General features: G+C 31.8%; 4 protein-coding genes across 4 annotated transcripts; 2 read left to right on the forward strand and 2 right to left on the reverse strand.

Annotated features, from left to right (window-relative positions):
* Positions 1 to 256: 256 nt before the first annotated feature.
* LOC148624104 (neo-calmodulin-like) lies at positions 257 to 4,223 on the forward strand. The gene is made up of 5 exons (XM_088566605.1): positions 257 to 333; positions 2,031 to 2,061; positions 2,380 to 2,523; positions 3,040 to 3,291; positions 3,508 to 4,223. Exons 1-5 carry the CDS (start codon positions 331 to 333, stop codon positions 3,534 to 3,536), a joined length of 459 nt encoding a protein of 152 aa, XP_088422731.1. The 5' UTR covers positions 257 to 330; the 3' UTR covers positions 3,537 to 4,223.
* LOC148624105 (calmodulin, striated muscle-like) lies at positions 3,569 to 7,635 on the forward strand. The gene is made up of 5 exons (XM_088566608.1): positions 3,569 to 3,593; positions 5,841 to 5,877; positions 6,193 to 6,345; positions 6,530 to 6,781; positions 7,378 to 7,635. Exons 3-5 carry the CDS (start codon positions 6,276 to 6,278, stop codon positions 7,419 to 7,421), a joined length of 366 nt encoding a protein of 121 aa, XP_088422734.1. The 5' UTR covers positions 3,569 to 3,593; positions 5,841 to 5,877; positions 6,193 to 6,275; the 3' UTR covers positions 7,422 to 7,635.
* An 865-nt stretch (positions 7,636 to 8,500) lies between these two features.
* LOC148624106 (neo-calmodulin-like) lies at positions 8,501 to 11,780 on the reverse strand. The gene is made up of 2 exons (XM_088566603.1): positions 10,598 to 11,780; positions 8,501 to 10,331 (listed from the first exon to the last, which is right to left on the reverse strand). Exons 1-2 carry the CDS (start codon positions 10,755 to 10,757, stop codon positions 9,997 to 9,999), a joined length of 495 nt encoding a protein of 164 aa, XP_088422729.1. The 5' UTR covers positions 10,758 to 11,780; the 3' UTR covers positions 8,501 to 9,996.
* A 1,966-nt stretch (positions 11,781 to 13,746) lies between these two features.
* Positions 13,747 to 17,950, reverse strand: LOC148624107 (neo-calmodulin-like). The gene is made up of 5 exons (XM_088566604.1): positions 17,728 to 17,950; positions 15,818 to 15,848; positions 14,815 to 14,958; positions 14,171 to 14,413; positions 13,747 to 13,898 (listed from the first exon to the last, which is right to left on the reverse strand). Exons 1-5 carry the CDS (start codon positions 17,752 to 17,754, stop codon positions 13,870 to 13,872), a joined length of 474 nt encoding a protein of 157 aa, XP_088422730.1. The 5' UTR covers positions 17,755 to 17,950; the 3' UTR covers positions 13,747 to 13,869.
* Between the last annotated feature and the right edge of the window lie 53 nt (positions 17,951 to 18,003).

The raw sequence follows: 18,003 nt of genomic DNA on the forward strand, positions 1-18,003 counted from the left end.
TTACATGCAATTTATGTTATAGAATGTTGAATAACAATCAATGATTGAATGGTAAATAAAGAAAGTAACCATGAGAATTATAATACCCAGACTATAAACATTAGATAATATATTCATTTAGTACACTGTTGAACATACATAATATATATGAGCATACATTTCAGTCTATGTGAAAATTTCAAATAGAAGTATAATGCATACCTTTAAAACAAACAAAATACAAAGACAAATCAATAGATGGAACAAACTTTCGAACAAAAGACTTGAAAATGATATCAAAACACTTCAAGATATGTTTCAGTTGTAAATGGCTATTTCAATAAGCACGTAATGGTAAGACTTAAAACATTTGTTATCAAAATGTCCCAATAATAATCCGTATCTAATTAGGAAAACAGTGCAGTATAAAAAGTGTCATTGAAATAGCTACAATTGATATATGATAAAACGTTAGGGTAGGGCATGAGTTAGGGTAGGGCATGATTTAGGGTAGGGCATGAGTTAGGGTAGGGCATGAGTTTGTTTTTCAATTTTACAAGTCCAAGTTACAAAGAAGGTATAAACAACAAACAAGCAAAGCATTTATTGTTTTACAATCTCCAGTCAACATGTTTGTATACCAAAAATGTTTCATTGTAAATCTATATATAGCCTATTTTCTGTATAAACATGCTTATGAATTATGAATAAAAATGTGTAGCCAGTGTCTTTAAAGGCCATAAAATATTGAGATGTATAATTGATTCAATTTTATAACATAACCATCACTTCGAGTTAGTGAGTGTTCTTTTCAGAAACAATTAAAAATGAAGATGATGATCTGATCCATTGACTAAATTTTAAATACTTAACTGGCTTGATATCATCAGTTCTTATTATAAGTTTCCCACTAAGAAGTCAGGACCACTGCGGTACCATCTACTCCGGTGATGTAATATTCATTTTGTCAGATTTAGTTTGGACTTGACTTGATTATGGATCGGATTAGTGTTCAGTTATTTTACTTTTAGTCTTATTTTCTCACTAAGAGGGAAAAGGGTGTTTATATAATTCTAAAAATCAAGAAATATTCATGACAAGCCGGCATCAAGCATTACAATGAAAGGTAACCGGTTGATTTCATTTGTTAATATTCTATCTCGAAATGAAAGAAAACATCTATCATTTACCGTTTTCATTAAAAGGGGGGCAGATAATTGAAACATTCACGATTTATAGTAATGGTAAATTTCTGATAAGTTTTCCGTTACTTAAAACCTTAATTTACTTCACAATAAACTCCCCCAATTGAAAAAAAAACTTGGAATATTTTAACCACTACATAGAAAAAAAGTATTTGTCTTTCTGTTTTGTTTTGTTTTGTTTTGTTTTTGTTTGTTTTTGTTTTTTGTTTTTTGTTTTTTATTCATTTACTAGGTATACAGTTAAGTGTCTTTATACTGTCCTGACAAAATATCAAAGAAACAATCCGAGAGAAAACTTAATCCATTTTTTATTCCATTAAAACGGCCACAAACCATGTGAGTTATTTTACACCAATCGACTATTTGTTGACGTCATGATGATAGTCGCGAAAAATTGAAGTATCAATTATTTTTGTAATTACTTGCGTTCGTCGCCAGAAATCGCATCTTCTTTGTCTCTAGTACTAGGCAGGAAACGAATATTACAAAAGAGCTCAAATCCTTTAGGAAAGAGTAAACAAGAGAACCAATATTCTAGTGGAAATAAAAAGAACATTATGCAGGGAAAGAGACCAGGCAAGAAAAACAGACACACACACAGTGAAGGTCATAAAATTACCATAATAATACGTACAAAGCGACAAAAGTAAATCAGCAATTCGGACCCCACAAAAAACTGGGAGCATGAACCAAGTCCACCGGTAGGGTAATCGTAGGGTAAGTTAATTACTATTGTAGCAACAAGAATAAAAATGGAAAATTTTAAATAGAAAATTTAATTCAAAACTGTTTCTGCATTTTTTTAATATATGCTGATATATAGTGATTGATCTTTTCATTTAACAGGCAAGAAGCGTCTCACCCTCGACAAGACAAGGTAGCGATTAATGACATGTCTTTTTCTATAAATACTTATGTTTTAGAATTGCTATAAATGTAAAGCAAATTCTTTTTTTTTTTATTTGTTGGTATTTTTTGGGGTTTTTCTTGTTTTGTTTTGTTTTGTTTTGTTTTGTTTGTTTGTTTTGTTTTTGTTTTTGTTTTGTTTTGTTTTGTTTTTTGTTTTTGTTTTTGTTTTGTTTTTGTTTTTGTTTTTTTTTTACTGAAAATGTTGTAATTTTGTGGGATTTTTTTTGGCATTTGTATATTTCCAGATAATTAACAGAATATAAATAAATTTAATCAATCGTTGTAGAGATCCTTGAAACATTCCAACTTTTTGACAAGGATCAAAATGGAACGCTATCACAAGATGAAATTAAAACAGTGGTCAGAAGCACTGGCTGTAATCCAACAGAGAAAGAATTAGAAGTTATGTTTAAAGAAATTGATTCTGATGGTTTGTAGAGTATTCGCAAAACAACGGTCTCCGTTCAGATCCTTTCCTTAAATTAGATTTTAAATTGATTGTCATTAGATTAAGTACAAAAACCACCATCATATATATCGCAATAGTCGATATGTTGTATACGTGTTTAAAGGAGTAGCATTAGAATCAAATATATAGGAAGATCTAAATCCAAAATTAATTGTATACAAGAAGTACTCAATACACTAGTTTGTTTGTATACTTTAAGCATGGAGAAGAAAGAAGTGAAAACGTGCAATTTGTCAAAGAAATAACAACCGTATCAAACTGTAAAAATGGATGGCATGAAAAAATGAAAGCTAATTGAATAAGAAAAAAGTGCAAGATAATTAAAGCCTAAATTACTATGGCATTCCCTGACAGTAAAGACCTGCTACACAAATGTAATTGTATTTTAATCAGATAAAACGATATAACGAACAATTACTGATTGAGGAACTTTTTTTATTTGTTTTGTCTGTTTTTAAAGAAGGTATTGCTTTGTAGGATCTGGTACCATTCATTTTGAAGAGTTTATGAAATATTATACCAAACATTTTTACAAACCACTGGATGATCCAGCGTTTAATACAAAAGAGGCTTTCCGAGCTTTTGATGTCAACGGAGATGGTTTTATTGAACTCAGCGAACTCCGAAATGTAATGACAGGTATGGGAGATGAAAAGCTAACAGAGGAAGAGTTTAAAGAAATGGTGAAGGAAATCGATTACGATTTTGATGGAAAAGTAAACTACAATGGTTTGTTTTCAAACTTGCTCTTCTATTATAATGTTATAAATAATTCAGAGTAAAGCAAACGATGATGTTTAATAATTTAAAGTGGAAAAAAGTTATTTCATTCTATTTTTTTAAGCAAATTAAAAAAATGTAAGGAAGTACTATAGCATATGATTATATGATGTCAAAGAAATTTTCCAGCAATACTGATGAAACTTTTTTCTTTTTTTTTTTCAGAATTTGTTAGCATGATTAACCTGAAGTGAAACTGATAATAGTTATAATAAGGAAATTTTATATGTTTACAAGAAAAACAGGACCACGTAACTATTATTATTATACGAAGACATTTTATTACCTTTGAAATCGTCTATTAAATTATTGACACGATGTTTTGTTTCTTCGCTTGATTTATCGATATGTGTTACCAAATTTAAGATCAAGTGATGTTCCGGCGTTTTCATAATAAATCTATAATTGATATGGTCCAATGTTTTTAATGGTTATTTTGTATTATCTGAATTTAATTTGTCTATTTTTTGGATAATTTCCAATATTTCTGCAATATTTACATCATGACACTTTGTTAAATTGAATGATATCGCCCAAATATGATTTTTTATGGGACCCTTTGCGACTCGTGTCGGGGAGCTGCATTATTGTAAACGGATAACAATTACTTGCAATATGACGGGTGCCGCTGGCTAAGCTGGACATGCGTATCCTTCCGGGGCACCTGATGTCATTCCCGTTCTATTGTAGAAGCTCATACGGCTAGCGCTTTGGCATTTTTTTTTTGTGTTATGTTTTGTTTTTCTTAACTAATGTTTTCATGTGCAATGTATTTTATTCGGTTTTCTATATTGTGTATGTAGATCGCCTTTGTCTCCTGCTTTTGTGGTCTGACCATATATTTGGATTTTGACGTATATAAATTGTCTTATTGTTCGTGACTCGGAGTTTTTTTTTTGCCAATCCCAGTAGATTTTGTCAGGCGCGTAGCGGAGATAGCGTTTTAGAGCATCATTTATGCCTATCCTGGATGTATTTTATCTCAAAAATTTTTTTTTTTAAAAAAAGGCAAAATTAAGTGTAGGCAAAAGCTTGTTTGGTGTGGTACTTTGGATTTTTTTTGCATGCGTTGAAAAAAATTGTTGTATAATATGCAAACATAAAAACATCGAAGGAAGACTAATGGATGCAACTTCTATGCACATAATTTTCTACAAAGGATTGATTCCTTTCTAAGTTTTGAAATGTCTCGGATACCTTTCAAAAGCAATATCAAACCATTCAGAAAGTCTGCATTCTCCAATATAACAAACACACAAAAATGGGCACGAACAGATTACGCAGCAACAAGACCAGGACAAAATAATACAAAGATAGTGCAGCCTAATGGGAAAATACATTTGTAGACAAATGTGGCTGAAAATGTATTTAACATAGACATTTTAAATTTAATAGTATGAGTAACAAACCTCTTCAAAAACACGGTGTTTCTTGGTTTTGGGTTTCAAGATGCTTTATGATGTAAATATGCTTCTAAAACCTCTTCCAAAAGGGCTAATTGTGATGTCATAATGTTAGAAAATCTTGCTTCATGGTTGTATTTTTTGTTAAAAGTAGAAAATTGCCAATCTTCAGATATTTGGAATTAAAATATCTTTTCATTTTCATTGATAAGCATGTGGGTATAAGAAAAATGTCCATATGAATTACACATACAACACGGTACAGCATATACAACATTCCAAAACGTTCAACTTATAATATGTTTTTGAAGGATAGACACTTACAAAACGTGGCAAACCAAGTATATCATAATACTTGATTTTGTTTTAATTCAACTTATATATATAAACACATTTCAAAATTTGTATGATTGTATTAAGAATTAAGTCATGAGAAATGGATCGTTTCGATAAATTCATTGTTCTTCCCTTTGTTTCTGACAATATACATTTCTATAAATAATTACGATATGGATTGAAACATCAAAAAGGATTCTATTATGGTAAGCTGTTCTAACATATTCATGACATCTCTTGAATTTACATTAGCTTTTTTTCTTTTTGTTTGGCTTTTTTTTAATGACAGTGTTATCCATCAGCTGAATGATATGCTACCCACCCCCACCCCCCAAAAAAATGTCATGATTAATATTCAATTAAAGTCAATGAAATAAGCACTTTGTTTTATTTGACATTTATGTACATGTTAAATACATATTATTAAGATAAACAGACACAAAACATTGGAACACAAAGTTAGTACTGATTTTAACAGCTTTTCCCAGTGGCACTGTAAAAACCTGGTATAACCCACCATTTCTATCAGAAATAGGACCATTGCTGTTGTTTGCCTTGATATTATTATACGGACTCCCCTTTATCAAGAGTTTATCAGTGCAATAATGTTTTATTACCCTTTATTTACTTATCATGAGATATTGAAAGAAATTTTCCACTACATTTCCTCACGTAGTATTCATGTATATGCATCAGTAATACAATACAGTGTTATAACAGTAACGGTCGCGTTAGATTATTTTTTTTATTTGCATTTAGGCCGACAGTGCTCGATTACCAGACTCACAAGAACGAGGTACATCTATCTGTTTTGAATAAATGTTCTATATTTATTTTCTTCATGTCTAAATAATTTAATTTTCGTTAATATGAGTTTTTCATGAAATCATGATCTAAATTAATTTTTTATACAACTCACTAAATGATCGGTAATGTGTGTACAGTTAGTGATCATTTTTTGAAGAAAGAAAAAAAGATTATGGCGAAAATCAAAAATAATATTTTAGATACGCAAACGTACCATATTTTTTTTAATCAAAGAAACTATTGTTACTATGAGAAGTTACTATAGATGTGAATCTACAATAATGAAGTGAACTTTGTCTTACAGCTATAAGGGAAACTTTTGCCTTGTTTGACACTCTGGGCACAGGGAAGTTATCACGAGAAAATGCCGCTAAAGTGGTTAGGAGTATGGGATGTAACCCAACAGAAAAGGAGTTATTAGATATGTTCCAATCAATAGATTCGGATGGAATGGAAGGTATATCTCAAACTGTTACAATAAAGTGATGAAATCATAAACTTTAAAATTTAGTTAAAAAATCTAGGATTTTCTTTCTGCAAAGTAAAGTACATGGTTTTGGCAATACTGTAAGTATTCACAAATGAAGTAATGCACTTGTGTTTCATTAATTTTTTCTTGTACTGATGATGTTCCTTTTCAGAGGAAGGTAGGATTGATGTTAATGATTTTATCAGGTATTACGCCAAACAGTTCTATGATCCTTCAAAAGACGAAGAAGAAGAAGCTAACAAAGCCTTTAGACAATTCGACCCTAAAGGCATTGGCTGTGTAGAGTTACACCAATTTAAGAAAATTCTAACGAGTATTGGTGAGGACACATTTTCTGACGTTGACTTCCGGAAGATTTTGAGAGAGGTCAAAGTAAATGACGAGGGAATGGTTTATTATGCACGTAAGTAGACACTGATAAAACAGCGCATGTTCAGGCGTTTTATTTTCTTAAAACAGTAACCTGGTTTCACAATATACATTGGTTTATATTCATACAAGTGGTTAAACATTTGTTACATATACTTACTTCATTTTATGTTTGAGCAAGTGAGGAGGAGAATGATAGCTAATTATTAAATTTCAATGGACGCCCTTCTCGTTTTGTTGGGTTAGTTTCATATAGCTTATGCTTGCTGTCTTGTTTCTGTTCACTTTTTTTCTGTCTTATACGGTACTCTCTGTTTGTGTCTTAGTTTACTCAATTATCCAATTTCAGTTTGTACTCTATAGATAGGTTACTGCAGATAATTTTATACCCATTTATCGGAATAAAGTCATTTTATGTCGTTTCCCATGAAATATTAAATGTAAAAAAAAATGTTTAACTCCTTATATAAATATGTACCAATGTATATGTTATATACATGCTGAGAAAAAAAATGTAAAATATGCATAATATTGATAAGCCATTCAAAAATCAAAGCTTACGGGATTTAATTTGTGTTCTAAATATTCATTTCAAACAGTAATATTAACATTAAATACTTTATTTTCAAGCCTTCACGAAGATGATGAATGAACGAACGTATGGCGGGGAATAACAAAGTCAACATCTTTAGTCATATGATTTACATTAACAGAGGCAAATCTTCTACATAACAACGCCTATTATCCAAGTGTAAATCAGAATGTTAAAAGGTGCTTCATAAAAAATAATGTTGTAGTAGGGTAGTTGTTGTTGTAAAACAATTTTATAGTTTATATAATTGATTATCTTGTTTTAATGCTAATGTGTAATTAAAATTTTCAATGGTACCCAGTTCTCTTGTCTTTCTGGTATACTATAATAGTCATGTCATCCGTCAAAGAGTAATCAAGGGAACCAAGTTTATAGCGGAAATCAAAAGAATGTCACATAGGGACAAAGATCACACATGGAAAACAGACAAACACAACAAAGAACGTAGAGTAACTAAAATCATACATACAAAGTAACAAAACTACATTCATTTAACCGACACTTTGAATACTTTGTATTTTCTTCAATGTAAAGAACAGTAATAACACCTTTAATATCTATGCCCTGCAAGTACAGAATAAATAATGGAATGATTAGGGTAACACAGATAAAAAAATGTCAAAGGGAAAAGACAAAGAAAATATTGAGAAAAAAAGAAACAAAAACCCGCAGTGAAACAAAAATAAATAAGCTACATGATGTAGGTGGATTGAAACAGAACAAGAGTAAGATAAATAATATCTGTTCTTTCATGAGCATCTGATGACTTACTTGCATTATGTTCGGTATTAAAGAACATAATAAAATCATAGATAACCTCTCCTTGTAAAATAGAAACACAATATTAATCGACAAGTTCATGGTGATAGTACTAAAACGTTGGTGTATTCACTTCGATCTTCATGTAATATGATCCTGCTCCCAAATGCATGAGAGTAAGAATCAAGCAACGTTAAAATGGTCTGTATGAATTTAGAAACATATTGAAAAACTGATGAACTGACAGATGAAATTTCATAATGAAATAAAGGACGGGATGATACAACAAACATAAGATTCAAAGACCCTCAGTTCAGATGTAAAATCTGCGAAAATCTTATTGCTAGATTATGATTTGTGATATACAAACATTTCCTAACAATACAAATGAAGTAACTAAAGAAAAATACAAGTACTTTAATTAAAAAAAAACAAATACAAATTTTAATACTCCGTCAAAGTTGATGGGGTCACAATGTTATACCGGTATCTTTCTTAAACGGTCATAATATTCGTTTGGCACTGTGGTTATAGTATGTATATAATCGTCTTGACCTAATTACATAAATTATCTCAGTTTATTTTAGAACCCTAAGATTTTCAAGATTCCTCACATTTTCAGCCATCTAATTGGTCGAAATTCGTGTCAATTCCAAGTTCGAGATTTTTTTAAAACCAGATCCTGGTCCTCTTATATTAAAACGTCACATCGCACATTTTATTGCAAACTTATTAACAAGACATCTGTGTCATTATCTATAGCAACTGCTACTTTCCTCCTTTTGGTTGTTAGCTTAAGAAGAGGTTCACATTTGCAAACAAATTAGAGATCTGTTTCTTTACATGTAGGTCTTGTATTTCATCCTCACGAAAGAAGCGTCCAAGAATATTTTAATGACAATCTTGTCATTTTTTTATGTTAATATTTTGCTTCCCTCTGCAAAGGTGGCATGATATGACATTCGTGGAATTTTGATGTAATCTCACCAGTTTTCTGAGCATTTCATCTCGTCTTCATCATGGTAATAAATGCTAAAAGAAAATATGTATTATAATCAAGTAACAAAGCGGCTGATTTTATTTTTTCGGCGTACCCCTTTATTTTTGCCATTTCATGAGTTATTTATGTCTCCCTTCCCGATTCATGAGCAAAAGTTAGGTAATTTTGTCATTACCTTCATTTTCAAACGTTTTATATATATATATAAACGTCTCTATTCGCTACACTGCTCCATCGGATCAAATTGATACAGGAAAGATATATAAACGTATAGAAAGGTCTGACAAATTACCAACGATGTTAGAACTGTCAAATTTGCGATGCAAATTTCTGGTCGTTCCCTCCACGGGACTCGAACTCTTACCGCTGTGACATCTATATCAATTTCCTGTATCAATTTGATCCGATGGAGCAGTGTAACGAATAGAATCGTCACATTCTGAGATGTTTGTATAATATTGATTTGTTGTGACATGCATCATTAATTTGATCCTCTATCCTACATAATAACATCTTAAATGGACTGTCCCGTACTACCGTGCATCGTGTACTAAGTTACAGCCCTAGATTAATCCTACGAGGAGGAATGACCCGGCCAGCGAAAGCTATATTTTTATATAGCCTAGCTGGCCGAGTGGTCTAGGGCGCTGAACTTTGTGCAGGCGGTGTTGCCATAGATGTCACAGCAGTTCGAGTCCCGCGGAGGGAACGACCAAAAATTTGCATGCAAATTTTACAGTTCTAACATCGTTGGAAATTTTTCAGACCTATATATATATATATATATATATATTATTTCATGATTTTATGTTAAAAAATATTGTTTAAATAGACATTTCTGAAGTCTTATCTGTAAGCTTATATCAATGATGTTATTTTACAGAACGTTTTCCCGGGTTTAGCATGCCGTTAAATAAAAAATATATATGCTATAAGTAATCAAACACTTGCTGTCGTATTCCACTTGACCTGTTCCAGATACATCTGCCTCCTTCAATATCTCATCCATCATAGGCTCAGAAATATCCATATCAAGAGTTGATAATACAAACTTAAAATCTGATAATGCGATAGAATTTCTCTTTTCATGATCAAATAATCTAAACGTCTCTTTAAGCATTTTTTCTTCTGTTTTCAGGGCATCGTCTAATGATGTCTGTTCATCCAGCGCTTCAGTCTCCTCTTCGAAGAAAACTTTTTCCAGAAATTTGTCCAAGTCAATGTCGCCTTTTCCTATGATAAGACAAAATTGAATTTTACTTAATTTAAATTCTTAAATTATCATTCTGATTTCAGTTCTACCAAGAAAATATTCACTTCTCTGTATTTTCACCTTTATTAATAGTAGTGATCATTTTGGAAAACAATACCTCACAAAGTTTATATCTACTTATGTTATTGAATCGAAAATGTTCATTGTGCCTTCTCTAAATTCTGTGTTTGCGTGGTGTCATTTTTGCTTGGTCATTTATTTACTAGTATTTACTAGAAACACATACCATTATTTTCGGTTCCAAGCAGTAATTCGACAACTTCATCCTCTGAGAGTGACTTTCCTAGGTCATTTAATACCTTGTGAATTTCCCAAAATGAGATAATTCCGTCTTTATTCAAATCAAACATCTCAAAGATTTCTCTATGTGAGGTTATGAACTTCATTCTTAATAGAATACTAACAAATATGACCTTTCCAACTACATTTGTCTTTTATAATTATAAGAACCTTGAACGTTCTAATCCATAATCTTCTTTCAATGATTGGTCAATTGTGTTCTGTAGATACACGTAATTTTAAAACTACTATGAAGTTTGTTTTATAGGACGCGTAATTTTTCGTTGATCAACAATATTGCACAAGTCTAACTTATACACAATTCACGGAGATTTGCAGTACAAGAAAATGTTGCGTTTCAAAAGGTTACGTAAAATGGCATGGAAAAAATACATGCGACAATGCTCATAACCAAAGCAAATTCATTTATTGCTTTTTATTTTTGTATTTTTCTTTTCTTGCATAATAAAATCTCTTTGACAAAGACAATATAATCCATGTTAAAGCTAATCTACTTATACTTAAGCTGGCGCATTTCCATACTCAAGTAGTCAAATAAATAAGTTATTTTGAACGGGAGCTGAAGGTCAAGCCACCTTTTTGTAAACGCTAAAGATTATAACGCAATAAATGAATTAATTGTTAAAAGAAATACGTAAAATAAATCGATTCAAAACCTGAGTGAATACAACAATACCAATTATATAAATATTGCGACAAATGATCAACTGAAACTGACAAAAACGAAACTTGTACGACTTTGTCTATTGTTAAATATAAGGATATGTTTCAAATTTTGTTTAATATTAACTGGTGATAAATAGAACATTTATAGGAAAGTAAAAGAATTTTTGTCCGTAAAATTACAGTACATAATAGATTGGTATATTAATGATTGTATCGGATTTCTACGGGTCATGAGTGTAAGATCGATTTATCTCTTGTACATGCATGATACATGCGTGATCATGTACATCCATGCATTAATCTGATTGGTCAATTGGTACATGCATCCCGGGGTTATCAGGTTACAGCAAGAGCTGACCCACGCGGTCAGTCGGCGTGAAAATTCCTAAGGATAAAGTCTGTATTTCACAAATTTTGGTTATGCTTTTTAATTGGTAGCGGAAAAACCCTCCCTCATACCACCCTGCCAAGATTAGTTTGCTCGTTCATTTTTTATTTTTGTTTTGTTTGTATCTTATTATTTTTTTTTTCGCTCTAAACATTGTTTATATATGCATTTATGTTGTATATAATGGGGCACTTTTAGGCCCCACTTTTTCATGTTTATTGTAAAAAAATGTATGTGTGTGTAGAAGTATGCTATATAATTGGTTGGGGCCCTTTTAGGCCCCACCTTTGCATCTTGTAATGTCATTTATTCATATGGTTATTCATTATTATGTAATATGTTCTGGCTAGAAATCAAATATTGAATAAATGATCTTTCTCTCAATTCTAGTCTTTGTAATGATGCAAACAAAGATGCGTATCCTCTGCGACCGTAAAATGGTTCACGTCATTATTGAAAATTTTAGCTGACAAAAATATAAATTGCTTGGTTTCGTTTTGTTTGTATTATGATATGTTCTTCTTGGTTTCGTTTTGTTTGTTTATGATATGTATAATTTGCTATGTTTTTTAACACAAGATTTTATTAAAACGATCATAATAGAAAGATATTTGTTTGGCACTCCATACTCACTAATAATCTTATATATATTAATATACTCGGTGATTAAAAAAAACCTATGATATCATAGGAAATATATAACTGTCCTGTCAATACTGAAAAATATATCTCACTGTGCCAAAACATATTTATGAATTTATTTATCGGAGTGGAATGTCTCTTGATTGCATATCATCCTCACCATTTTATTTCTACATGAGCGGACCCAGACACTTTGATAGGGAGAGGTGTCAGTCGGTGTCCCTCAGAAAAAGGGGGTGCTGGGACATAATTTACCATTTTTTGTCAAGCTAACACATGAAAATGACAAATTTTCCAATAACAAGGAGGGGTACTAGCCCCTGCAACCGTCCTGGATCCGCCACTGATTTCTGTGTGTTGTGTATTGTTCCATTGTTCTCCTTATATCTTCTTCCTTTATCCGAGTAATGTGTATTTGGATTTACTCTCATCTCGGTTTAGATAATTCAGTGTTATAGAAAGTAGCTCGAATCCAATGTAGTCTAGAATAACTGTTGGTAAAGCTAACAAGATGGATACGATTCAAACAAAGTCCATAGTCAGCACAAAAAGAAAATTAATTCAATTTTGTTTATTAACAGGATATGCACAATGCTATTACGAGATAATAATTTCATCAAGAGGTTTCGGAGAGAATAAATTACACTAAAGAAAACTGAACTCATCTTTGAATTGAAAGTAAAAAAAATGTGTGTCCTATTGGCCTCACCGTGGATGTCTAATCCACCCCTACGTTATTAGCTAATAGTAATTTCATCAAAAAGTTAAGGGGAACTGTGGATAAAAAGTGCGTCTCCTGTCACTCTTACCTGGAAAATGACAAATTATATGTCGTATTATACTTTATTTCCACTCGAATCAGGTTACAAGTGTATCACATATAGAACATACCTGTTAAGTTTGATGAATTTATTTATTTAGTGTAATTTGACTATTTACACCATCAGAAACTAGGAAACAGACAAGATTTTCCATATCATACTGTACCATTGAGTTGCAATTTCATTGAAATGCACTGAAAATGAACATTTCAAGGGCAGATAACTCTGTCAAAAACCTCATTTTTTTCTAATTCTAAGCTTTTATTGAAAATTTTCTGTGCAAAGCCATTGATGAAGAGATCAAATAACGGTCTTTTCAAATACAGATAGGTATCCTTGAGTGATATTACATTGTCAGATCGGTGGGGTTTTGACATGCATGTTTCTGATTTTTCCCAAATGGCCTAATTCTTACAAATACTCGCACTCAAGTTTTGAAACCAATCCAGCCCGTATTTTAAAACAGCTTAAAGTACTAAATAAGAATAAACATGTCAACCAGGTGCATTTTTTACATTCTGGTAAATTGTAAGCATTTATATTAAATAATTATAAAAAGATATTGCAATATTTATTGCGAAAGAACAACAATGAGCAGATTAATTAATGAACTAATGTTTGACTAGTGAACACATTCTAACAACTTTGATACCACTACTATAAATGGTGACAGGTTCTACTTCATTTCGATCTCATTATTTTGATGAACTCTGTAAAAGATATAAGTAATTTATTGTGTGGTTTTTTGTAATTTTATGAATAGCATGTATGTGTCTTTTATGTAATTCCTGCTTAACCATAAAGAACGCGATATTTGTTCTTCAGAATAGTTGACAAATAGAGAATCGTCTGTTAGAAACCATTTGGAGATAATCAGCCGACACATAAAGGTTAAGATATGTTCTCTGGATTTGCTGCAGGTAATAGATCCCTTAAAGAGAGGTTCCGACCGCTTACAGAAATAACTGATACTTGTACTAACCTTCAACTCCGACTTTCCCTTTTCCGTCTTCGTCCGCTTCTTTGATCATTTCTTCCATTGTCTCTTCTGAAATGTCTATATCTAAACATTGTATCACGTGTTTAAGATCAGCACATGTGATAAAGCCGTTATTGTCGTGATCAATTACAGCAAAAGCTGCTTGTAACACTTCTTCATTTTCTTCTGCATTATTTCTTCTAATCATCATTTTGAGAAATTCGTCGAAATCAACAATTCCGTTTCCTGTGGGATAGACAATTATTTATCAAATCAATATCCTATTTTATAATTTAAAAATAACAAGGAGTCAGTCGTTCAGAAATCGTTTCATGTTAGATATTCCGTGGCATTTTGGTTTTCGTAATCATAATTTGAAAAATGTCCACTGAAAATGTCAAATAGAATTAACAGTCCGTGTCGTAAAAAAAAACATTCAGTAACCACACCTTTTTGTATCGGTATCATTCCGGAGAAATTCAATATTTTTAATTTCATTGATGTCTAGTACAAGTCGATATGTGCTATGATTGAAGTCATCTCTACATCTATTTGTTCGCGGACATTCACCTGATGAATGCTTATTTATATATCGTTAACTTGACTGTTATAAAACGCACATTACTGTTTACATCTATTGCTCATACCATCTAAATCAGCTTCTTGAATCATTTCAATTATTTCTTCATTTGTAGGATTCTGCCCCAGAGCCTTTAAGACAGATTTTAATTCCCATGTTGTTATAACTCCATCTCCGTCTTCGTCAAATAATCCAAAGGCTTCTTTATAACCTGTTATGAGAAAACTGTTCGTGGTAATTATTCTGAAAACGGAATGTGCGACCTTGTTATCTTAGAAAGCAGTCTTTATAAGAAGCAGACAGGAGGTGATTAAACCCATTGAATTCACTTTCAATTCTAATCTATAAACAGTTACAGCCCACAAAACCAGCCTTAGTTCGTCATTTTGTTGTTGCACATTATTTAGATTTGTATAAAGTTGCCACTTTGCAAGAGTTATCGTTTTTGATATTGTTTAATTTTTTTTTATTCTAGGGGAGATGAAGGTACGGTTTTCTCAAAAATAATTATCTAAATACAGAAAGGACTATCGTTACGTAAAACATAGCATACATGTATGTACACCAAGAGAGCACTTTTTTATTCGTTGAGTTTCTCTACACCTTAAATCACCTCTAACAAAAGCAGTGTCTGAAGTATATAGACTGGTACATAAGTTCCCATTTAAGGATGACAAAAATATTAATGTACAGTAACTGATGGTCCATGAAAGTTGTTTGTTTTTGTCGTTTATATCTCCAACGTAAATCGTATGTATTACATTTTGCGTTTTGAGATCTGCAAATATGAAATAGACGAGAAAAATAAATGGTAAATGAACAACTTATAATATATCCTTATTAATGATTCCTTACCAAAACAACAGTCTATCATGTTATAATTGATGAACATAGGTACTCATACCCACTGAAAAGTTCCATGAAATACAGCTAGAACAATACCACATATTTTTTTACACACGGGCATATATGCAATATATATAAGTTTTCGAAAAAAAAAATTACAAAACTGTTGGACGTTTTTCCCTCTTCAACAAAGAAAGCCGCGCGGCTTCAGTAGTGGACCTCACCTTGTAATTCTTCTTTTGAGAACTCACTGCTCTGTAATAAAAAATAAGGGTTTTTTTTTCATTTGTCTAATAGTTTCGTGTTTTATCTTCGATTATTGAAATAAGCATTTTATTTGTTCATATCAATACCCACTGAAGTAAAACCACGGGGTTGTTGGGGGTGGGGGCAAATACATTATATAAAACGTCCAAGGAAATAAACATGTGTTGATAAATCATATTCCACAACAGGGTATCGCGAACTTTTCTATATTTCTCTTAAATCCAGCTTAAAAAACTTTTAATGTAGGGCATATTAAAGGGATTACGTCAAGAGGCTATGTAAAGTACATAGTTATATAGACGATTAACCTCTGTTCCTTACTTCAAAGACACTTCCTTCTTTAATGTTACAGTTCATAATATAGGTTTATTTGTCAAATATAGTACACGTGATTCCTTAAAGAAAAATAACAGGATATCACAAACACAAGGACCTTAGATCTGAACATACCCAGAAATCATCCTAAAGAGAACAATCAGCATGAATGTCTATAACAAATATACATGGGGAAATCTGTTTTCGTTCTATTTGAGATGATTTAGCCCGCCTCCTCTGCGAAAATAGAATCTCAAAATTCAGCTGATATGTATAACATATTCGAAAACTGTTTTAACTAAGCCACGTGTTTTATTACAGTTAATATATGTATAAGCTTTTTGTGATACACACATTTTGTGAGATACATTTTTGTGGTGTTATTGGAGATGACGTTGTCATCAAACGAGCCCACAGTGGTAATCTTTGACCAAGTGTAAATAAAGCTGGAATGATATTTTTTGTATATAGATAATTTTAATTTGGAGCCGGGTAGTGTGAATCACCATCTCAATACATTTTCACGTCTACCATTTTAACTTTCCTAATATTCTTTTTGTCATTTTGAAATTAACATTACTCGCTTTATCTTTATTTATAAATCACTTGAATCGTTTAATCAATAACAATATTCATTTGAAAATTCGGGTATACTATAAGGAAGCCATATTTCCTCTCCCACCCATCCCCTCCGTTTGTCAAATGTGGAAATGGTTGCTTAGCTATTCTTCCGGGTGACATCTATTTTCTTTGGGGGAAAGCTTTAGAACACGGGAAAGAGTGTTGGTAACCTTTTGCTTTATTTCTTTTACTTAACGACCAGTTGATTATTAAATGAACTTGATGCAATAGACCAAAATATTGGTCCTGAGGTACTGAGAATGATCAAGTGTTCTATTGCACTAGGCCAACGGTGGTCTATGATGGTAAGAGAGAAGCCATGGAAATCCTCCCAGGAGTGTCTAGCAGACCTCAAATTTCGTCTTGTACACAATGAGCATTCATGCACAATGTTCTGCCTCGCCAATACATTAAACCACCCCGACACTGATGAAAGTTCCCTATTACTGTAGAAGTTATTGTGATTTGAGTATGCGTTTGTAGTTAACCAGTGGGTTAAATAAACGTTGTTTGAAAATATGAGAACGACTGCTTTACATCACATCTTTAGAAAATAGCTGTTTAGTATAATAGCTATGTGCTTTCTGTGTTATATAGTTGATCATGTCAAAGCGGAGACTGATACATTTTTATTCATGTAGGTAAGTATCTACAATAGTCTTTGGTTATCCTGATAAAGCCATGAATTACCTACTTGGGTTTGTATGGCATACGATTGCAAAACGTCAAATACTGTCTGTAATAAGGAAATATCAGACAAATACAGAACCTTCTAGAACTTCTTTCAACAATTATACACGGCAAAAACATATTGTTAAAGAAAGTTTAATTTAACTCAATGTTGATAAAATTATTAGTATCAACAAAATTATTTAGATGAGAATTCTTACTTTTGAATTAAGGAAAAACTTGCGACTAACAAAAATCTTACCGTCGAGCTATCTGATGATCTTGCCATTAAATCAAGCTGACGTTGACTGTGGCAGTCAAAATTTATCTATATTTTTATCATTGGAAGTTAAAATTTTAATCAACAGTTCATGACGGTACTATACTTCACGAAGTAATAACTTTATTTTGGTCGAGGCATTTAGTCAATTGTGACAGCCTTTTCGCATGTTTGCACAACTACTTAGGTTGAATAGTTTGATAACATCTATTTCAATATGTTTAAATAAAATTATTTAACTAAGCAGTGGGGTATCTA

Source organism: Perna viridis, chromosome 2 (assembly GCF_037379345.1).
Source record: "Perna viridis isolate PV_CMFRI_1.1 ecotype Kerala chromosome 2, ASM3737934v1, whole genome shotgun sequence".
In the NCBI taxonomy this organism is placed as follows: domain Eukaryota; kingdom Metazoa; phylum Mollusca; class Bivalvia; order Mytilida; family Mytilidae; genus Perna; species Perna viridis.

Bases quoted from the DNA above. Each gene is read 5' to 3' on its own strand.
- LOC148624104 (XM_088566605.1), top strand. The intron at 2,062-2,379 runs GTAGCGATTAAT...CAATCGTTGTAG, and splicing joins CTCACCCTCGACAAGACAAG to AGATCCTTGAAACATTCCAA. The intron at 3,292-3,507 runs GTTTGTTTTCAA...TTTTTTTTTCAG, and splicing joins TGGAAAAGTAAACTACAATG to AATTTGTTAGCATGATTAAC.
- LOC148624105 (XM_088566608.1), top strand. From the start codon at position 6,276: ATGGGATGTAACCCAACAGAAAAGGAGTTATTAGATATGTTCCAATCA. The intron at 6,346-6,529 runs GTATATCTCAAA...GTTCCTTTTCAG, and splicing joins AGATTCGGATGGAATGGAAG to AGGAAGGTAGGATTGATGTT. The intron at 6,782-7,377 runs GTAAGTAGACAC...TTTATTTTCAAG, and splicing joins GGGAATGGTTTATTATGCAC to CCTTCACGAAGATGATGAAT.
- LOC148624106 (XM_088566603.1), bottom strand. From the start codon at position 10,757: ATGAAGTTCATAACCTCACATAGAGAAATCTTTGAGATGTTTGATTTG. The intron at 10,332-10,597 runs GTATGTGTTTCT...GTCTTATCATAG, and splicing joins GCTTGGAACCGAAAATAATG to GAAAAGGCGACATTGACTTG.
- LOC148624107 (XM_088566604.1), bottom strand. From the start codon at position 17,754: ATGGCAAGATCATCAGATAGCTCGACG. The intron at 15,849-17,727 runs GTAAGATTTTTG...TTTTTATTACAG, and splicing joins GATCATCAGATAGCTCGACG to AGCAGTGAGTTCTCAAAAGA. The intron at 14,959-15,817 runs GTGAGGTCCACT...TTCTCATAACAG, and splicing joins CTCAAAAGAAGAATTACAAG to GTTATAAAGAAGCCTTTGGA.